The 7,884-nt window shown below is 43.7% G+C and overlaps 1 protein-coding gene across 3 annotated transcripts; it reads right to left on the reverse strand.

Annotated features, from left to right (window-relative positions):
• Window positions 1–291: 291 nt before the first annotated feature.
• LOC123078744 (CTD small phosphatase-like protein 2-A) lies at window positions 292–5,970 on the reverse strand. 3 transcript variants are annotated; one of them, XM_044501346.1, is made up of 8 exons: window positions 5,684–5,970; window positions 4,841–4,927; window positions 3,519–3,706; window positions 2,773–2,873; window positions 1,979–2,084; window positions 1,288–1,770; window positions 865–1,202; window positions 292–706 (listed from the first exon to the last, which is right to left on the reverse strand). In XM_044501346.1, the coding sequence occupies exons 1-8, from the start codon at window positions 5,953–5,955 to the stop codon at window positions 554–556; spliced, it is 1,728 nt and encodes a 575-aa protein (XP_044357281.1). In that variant the 5' UTR covers window positions 5,956–5,970; the 3' UTR covers window positions 292–553. The 3 variants fall into 3 exon arrangements, with proteins under 3 accessions (XP_044357281.1, XP_044357282.1, XP_044357283.1); XM_044501347.1 differs by lacking the exon at window positions 4,841–4,927; XM_044501348.1 differs by lacking the exons at window positions 4,841–4,927; window positions 5,684–5,970 and adding an exon at window positions 4,357–4,748.
• Between the last annotated feature and the right edge of the window lie 1,914 nt (window positions 5,971–7,884).

A 7,884-nucleotide genomic window follows, 5' to 3' on the forward strand; every position in this document is an offset into this window, starting at 1 on the left:
CAATCTCCACGTACCCAGTTATGTAATTTACTGTACTTATGATCTATTCCTACCAAGAGTCAATCATGATAATTCATCTTAGCGGAAGACGTACCCAGTTATGTAATTTACTGTACTTATGATCTATTCCTACCAAGAGTCAATCATGATAATTCATCTTAGCGGAAGATGTCAGACAATTAACAAGCCACTTGAAACTTGTTACAAAATAGAGTAAATTCTAGCTGGCATCATGAAACAAAAAAAAATACTGGAAAGTGGACTGTTGTAGATACTTCGGCAACAGGGAAAGAAGAAAAATTGGAGGGGTTCACTTTCATTTCTAACAGTTTTTATGTACAAAATTCTATAACAGTGTTTGAGGATATGTACAATTCACGAGGAATAGCTCTGCCACCAAAATTCTTGATCCTATGAAACACATGTAAATGAAGTTAAGGAAAAGGCAAGTCTCAACTAGCTCGGTCAATGTGTCATGTAAGTTCTTGTTCCTCTATGTGAGTAACCAACAAACTCTTCCTAACACCTGCTGGAAAACCTCAGCCATTGTCCTTTAGTTGCCAAACCTCTTGGCAATTATGGGTCGGACATCATCAGCAACAGCAAGCGTCTCCAGGAATGGAATCAGCTGAGGTAACCCCTCATCAAAGGGGTTGTTATACCAGCTCTCTATGGGTATACCATTATTCACTTGCAACTGGAAAACCTGTATACACAACACAGAATAAGTACCATAAGAAACGGATAGCCAAAGTGCAAGCCTCCAAACGGAAATGTTGGTTAAGGACACTTTGGAAGATTTAATCCTACTACTATGGAAGTACTGAGTGAGAGAGGTGCTGAGAATTAATCGTAGCAATTTACCTGCGGAGTGTTGTCAATTATGGCAACCTTTGCAAGGTCAACTCCAATAACAGTCAGATCTTTTGTGTAGCCACTTTCCGTAAATACACATGACTCACGGAAAAAACGCTTCGAGAACAATGTGTTCTCTGGATCGAGCCTGTCAAGCAGCTGGTCTGCATAAACACTTTGGCTTGCTGTGAATATAACAACGTCAAACATCTCAGCCATCTTCTGGAGGAACATATGCAAATGTGGTCTCTTCCTCACATATACCAGATGTTCTTTCATACCAAAGGACACTGGAAAAGAAAAATCTGCATCATCACAGTGCTCCATAGTTGAATGAACAAGGGTTTCTGCACAGGAAGAATCAATACATTATTCTCAATGGCAAGCAACAAGTTACCAAAGAAAGCAAGTATTTTCATGCTAGCAACGTACCATCCAAATCAAGCACAAGAGTGACCTTCCTGGCCCCTTGCTCTTTAGATACACAAGCAGCATTTGAGCTCAACTCGGTATAATCAATAAGATTAGGTAAATCCTCCTCATCCATATATGGATTAAGCCAGTCTAAAACCTCAGAATGGCCAAAGCACTCCCCACCAGAGTTATTAAAGCACATATCCCCTGGTGATGGGCATGGTTCATTGCCATTGCCACCTTCCACGGTGCTCTCATTAAGTGGAAATACTCCGCATATGCCACTCATGTCTATCAATGAATCGATGGGTACAAATTCATCACAAAATGTACTGTAACTAGCCAGGAGACCAGTTGGAACATCAAATAAGAAAGGAAAAGCATCATCAGGATTATAAATATCCAACAGGCTGCAATCCAGGTTTGAGCCCAGGCTTTTCTCATGATTATTGACAGCACAGATATCTTGTGCTGCAGAATTTACATCTTCATCTGCAAACTCTGCAATGCAAAATTGTAAATGAATATACATGTGCACAGGTTAAACCTTGCTTGTGAGCATATCAAATGTGTTCTATAAAACATTGAATTTGGCGGCTGTGTATTTTTATACGTGCAGACAAATAGACATTGGCTGTGAACAAAACTTATCACCTAAACTAGCCAGATTTGTTACAGAAACTGCTCGAGGGGTAAGGGGTACTCTTACCTTTATCACCGGTGTTCACTACATTTGACTGAGATTTGCCGTCATCATTATTAGATAAGGAATCAGGCTCCAAATTTGGTGGAACAACAGTTTCAGATATTAAATCCTGCATATCAATAGGATAATCTTAGGTTGCAGAGGTTTTTCCAAAAAAATGAAAATAGTGATGCTGATATATAATGTTGGGATTTCAGAAAGAAATTGAGCATGAGACATGACCAAAAAAAGCAACAAAGCAAACCACTACCGACCTTAAGATGCTATACATCGAAGTTCAGATCCTAATATAGCAAATATCAAACAATGGTGACATTCTAGAGCCTTTACAAGATATTTGAGGCATTTAATCATTTAATCTGAACAAGTTGATGTGTAGAAGGTGAAATGCAATAGGCAACAGGTAAATTCCATCATCAAAAGTTCTAGTTAGAAATTGCACCCTTTTTCAGTTGTCATCGAATTTGGAAATCGGCAATGATAACTTGCTGAAAGCAATCATCCAAACATATTAACAAGAAAACCAAAAAGAAATTTAAACGTCCAATTAATGTTGTCAGGCAATCATCAATTGGGATGTAAGCAAGCTAACATCAAAAGAACATTCAACTTGACCAAGTACCGAACAGTAGTCTAAGTGGTAATATTACAAACAATGGAAGCAATGTGATAATTTGGCAGTTGAAATACAAGAGGCCACTAGATATTTGTATTGAAATCAAAATGATTAAACACAAGGATAAGTGCACAATATTTTATCACTGAGTCAAGTTTGAGATCAGATGATGTTGCAATACCTTCAGCAGAGCAACGGATGTTCCTCCAAGTATAGCATGCAAGCCAGAAAATTCTGTAACCCTAATATCCTGGCCAGCTAGTTGAGTTGTCGACTCAGGCTCTGAAAAAAGAGAGGTCATCAATCCATATAAAATATACACAGGTACACTAACCTTGAATTATCAACCATGCGTAGTGTACTGCTCTACTTTGTTTACAAATATTACATGTAAAAGTAAACAAATCAATGGTAAGACACAACCAACTAATCTAGCTATCTACTGTATGTTTACAGATAATACTCCTTCCGTTTCTGAAAGATTGAAACCAATATCTTTCCCCAACACTTGTCAACCTGCTAATCTCAAGGCAAATTCCCGCCAAATACCCCTATTAATTTTGCTCCATGTTATAAATTCACAGTCGTGCTTATAATATTGGTAGAGCGTTTCATGGTTCAACTTTACTGAAGCCATATCTTGATATGTGTGATTTGGTCATACAGTGTCAAGTATTTAGAAACAGGACTAGAGGAGTATCTCCTGAATATACTGCTAAGGACATACATAGTTGTCAAAATTCCAGTCAAGGGTACACATTCATCACCAGCATAGATAACCAAGAATGGACATTGGAGCTAACTTGGAAGGTTTTTTCTATTTGAAACATAGGGAAATATCTACGTTCAATATATTTTATTCAGAAGAGAACAAGACAGCTATGCATTCACCTCTTCTCTTGAAAGAGCAACCATGCAGTCACTTACCATCCTGAGGGTCCTTGTAAGACGAGTTCAACACAAATGCCTGCTCGAACTCATCAACTTGAAAATTCGAGATTTTCATCGATTTCATGGATTTGGTGTCAAACTCATTCCCGAAAATGTCATCATCAAACTTCCTCTTCATTCTCAGTGCTGGCATCTTGATCAGCAGTTCAGAGTGCCAAAGCTGTCTGCACATCCATTACAGAAGTTAAAAAATACAACTTTAAAAAAGGAAGAGAACAGCGAGGCCCAACATTCACAGATATAAGGAAACAAAACCATAATAATTTAATGAATAGATGCCATGCCAACCATTTTACCTACCCTGTCGGGTTACTAGTGAAAAAGGAAAAGAAAAAAAATACTTCTGCCTATCCTTATTCAGCATGGACTACCGAGTGTATAATGTGTATTGATATTAAACAAAACCCTAAACCCATGGTATTTTGCAGAATAAAGAAAGAAACATCATCATGCTTCTGTGACACACACCAAAAGCGAACAGACCTCGTTAGTGGCTATACTAAGATGGCGCGTAGGTCTGATGTTACTTGAAAGTTTTCAAACTAATGCATGGGCAGCATTAGTATTCATCTCACAGCATGTTAGTGACCCAAGCAGCAGACGTGGCACGGTGTCTACTGGTGAGCTAATATTACCACTCCAATTCTCCTTACTTACCCTCCTAGCACATACAAATAGAGCAATGCCAACAATATGTGCGCAACAAACAGGTTTAACATAAAAAGCATCCTATGGGTCCAATTTTTGTCACAATTTTCAGTGAAAACATACAAGATTACCAAAAGATGAATGCACATTGCAATTTTTCCCACACCTTAAAGCCTTCAGCATTGTGCAACATCGCTTATGCCAATTCTGGACAGGGTCGATAATATAACCCAAACCCCAAAAGTCCTGCCTTTGAGCAAAAGTCTTGCTGTCTCACACAGTTTGCGCTCTTAATCACATGTTTCCGCAACTGCTACTTTATTTACGCAAAAGCGGTATCCTTTTACCAGCAAAGCAGGAGGGAACCGGCAGAAACCGTTAGACTGGTTAAGTTAGTGTAGTTTATTTCTTCATCTGCACAAGCAAACACACAAACCTAGAAGTATGACGTACTTGTGTTCTAGTATTAATTACTAACATTGAGAAGCATCAAAGGTTAGCAAAAAATTTGCATGTAAGCTGCAAGCTAGAGTAAGAGATTTCAGGACAAAATCATCTGCGTTGCCAACATATACTACAGCAAAAGAATTACTTTTGGAGCTAGGTCAACAGCAAAACCCTCTAGCAAAATAACGAAGGGCATCCAATACCTAAGTTCTGTTTTAGACGGAAGGCTTGAAATGAGTCTGACTTTGAATTGATAAAAGCCATAGCTGGTCAAGGAGTACAACGCAGATCTACAAAGGTAGCAAAACATCTAGGTTAAGCAGCAACATGGTAAGACGGTGTAAACTAAAACGAGAGCCCAAACCCTAGAGGAGAAGAACAAGTAAATTTAGACGGAGGGGAATATTTCCATTAAAATTGTTTCCTTGACTGGAGTGATGTTCCCATTAGATTCTCTAAAACCCATTAGTCCAATTTAAGGGAGTACCAAAAGTGAGATTCCAACAAACAAACCCTACAATAACTGACTTGAAACACTCAGATCGCCGCTGTGCACTAGAACCCCACAAACTGTCTAGTCGAATTAGAGATTTAGCTAGAAATTACACGGTGGGTGCGATTCCGACAGAAAGAACTAACAGAGTAGCCAAAGCAAAGCAGCATAGCCCAACCCGACGGAAGAAAAATAGAAATCCACAACTAGAAGGAAGATGGAAGAGTTTCCAAACAAGCGTCGCCAACTCTCAGAATCTAGCGAGTGCGGAAGAATCAAAATCCCGCGTGTTTCTAGCCGGATTTAGAACCCGGCGCTTCAAATTCCCCGGCTTATTTCCCGACAAATCGACCAAAAACCCAAACCCCCCGGCCTGGAGAGAACAAGGGAATCGATCCCCGCGGCATCTCCGCGAGCCAAAAACTCGAGACGAACCCCCAGCACGCTAAACGGAGACGAATTCTACCGAATCGAGCAGAGCTACTACCAGTCGCTGACATCCATCCCTAACCGAGGCGGGCCGAATCCAGGAGAGGAATTCCGCAGAGCTTACCGAGACGGGACGATGCTGCCGCGGGTAGCTCCGGCGCGTCCTCTCTCTCTCCCTCTCTCTCGGCCTCTCCCGGAGGCGGACGGAGGGAGGAGAGAGGAGGGGGAGGAAAGCCGGTGCGCGCAGGCACAGAGGAGGGGAAGACGCACCGGAATCACAAGAGGGCGAGAGAGGAGAATTATGAGGGCTCGGTCTCCGATTTGGTATAGGCCGTCTCCACTCGTCTTCGACGGGTTCACTGACCGGTGGGCCGCGCCCGCGGTCCGGGCCCACATGTCATGCCGCCAGGGACAGCTGTGGCCGGCCGTGTCGTGCCTCCCGAATTGATCGCCTTCGTACGCGCCGCAGCTCGCCACCCGCGACGCTTTTCCTTTAGCTTGCTGACGCGCGGGGCCGGGACGATGTTGGTACGAGGTGTCAGTGAGGGGGAGGCTGCGCCTGAGATGTGCGGGTGGGATTACGGCGGTCTGAGAGGGCTTGCGGCTTGGAGTAGGCTTGTCAGGGCCGACATGTCATAGGGAGGGTTGCGTGTCGGGGTTGGTGAGGAAGGGTCAAAGCCCGGAGGGCACGCGGACGGAGCGGATGGAGGGCCGGGGGCGGAGAGGGGGGATCCCGGCCGTTGGGTGCCCGGGTGACTGCGGTCTGAGTCATCGTTCGTCTCGCCCATCACCTCACCGGCGAGGAAAGATAGGCGGTGCGCTGCGCCCTGTCGCACTCGCACGCGCGCGCACCCGACCCGCCATTCCGAATGTTTCCCGCCCCGTCGTGAAAAACGCCCAGAACTGAATGGGTTGTGCTACGGGTCTGTTTTGCTTCAGGCTGGTTGTAGGTATCATATACTCCCTCCGTCCATACATCCCCTTTTGTTCATTTTGATGACAAGTATTTCCGGACGAAGGAAGTACTAGTATCATGCACAGTGGCGATTCCACTAGGGAGGTTTCAATAGGCTTAAGCCTACCCTCCAAAATCCTATTTAAGCTAAACATACCACTTGACAAGTATATTCTGGTGCTTTACATGTAACAATTGCAATGCATTTGCTAATTAGACTTAGGAAATTTGTGTTTTAAGCCTACCCTCCAATGTCCTGCTAGATTCGCCACTGATCATGCATATGATATTAATGTATGATACTACATTCGTAAAGCATAGTATTATATGTTGGTATCATAGAGGATTATATTCATTGTCATGCATGACACAAAGTAGCACATCATTTAATATGATACAGTATCATGATATGATACTCAACCATCTCTTTCTTCATTTAATTATATGTCATCTCATCAAAATTGCCTAGCTGGCATGCATGATACTAGCTATGATACTCGCATTACGACCAGCCTCATGGCTAACTTTGCCACAACTAAGCTTAGAGCATCTGCAGCCAGACTTTGCAAATCCAGCCCTTCAAACGTTCGCAGACGTGCTCAGACGCGTCCGCAGGCAGTGAGCAGGCACTCCTCAAATTAGTACAACTGCATGGCTAACTTTGCCACAACTAAGCTTAGAGCATCTGCAGCCAGACTTTGCAAATCCAGCCCTTCAAACGTTCGCAGACGTGCTCAGACGCGTCCGCAGGCAGTGAGCAGGCACTCCTCAAATTAGTACAACTGCATCCGGACATCTCATACTAAATTCTCAAACACATACAAAAGCATGCAAACTAAATAACCTACATACTATGTAGAGATCTACCTACTTCATTGGCATCCAGTTGCACAACATGATTGCGACGGTGGAGGGCAACAACCTCGGCCGCCTGAGGGGCGGTCACCCTCGTCTCAGCCGGCGTTCCACTCGTCGCCGCTGCCACATCTCTCAGCGCCGTCGTCGCCGGGGGCTGAGGAGGGACCGGCGCGGCCGTTGAACGCGGTTCTCGGGGGATCCATCGAGGCGAATGAGATCCAGAAGAGGGCGCATGCGGAGGGGACGAGCCTGGTGCAGTGGGGTGTCCATTTCACCGACGTCCGTGACCCCGGTGGATGGATCGAGGGTCGTCTCAGGCAAGCAAAACCCCCTTGATCATCCTGATACCGCCTATTCCTTCTCTCTACTGCTTGCACTAGAGTAGTGTAGCTGTTAGTGCTTATCGGTTTGATCCTATTCTGTTGCATATCCTGTCCTTGTTACTACTGTTGGTACTTTACCTGCAATCCTAAATGCTTAGTATAGGATGCTAGTATTTCATCAGTGGCCCT

Source organism: Triticum aestivum, chromosome 3D, assembly GCF_018294505.1.
Source record: "Triticum aestivum cultivar Chinese Spring chromosome 3D, IWGSC CS RefSeq v2.1, whole genome shotgun sequence".
Taxonomy (NCBI): domain Eukaryota; kingdom Viridiplantae; phylum Streptophyta; class Magnoliopsida; order Poales; family Poaceae; genus Triticum; species Triticum aestivum.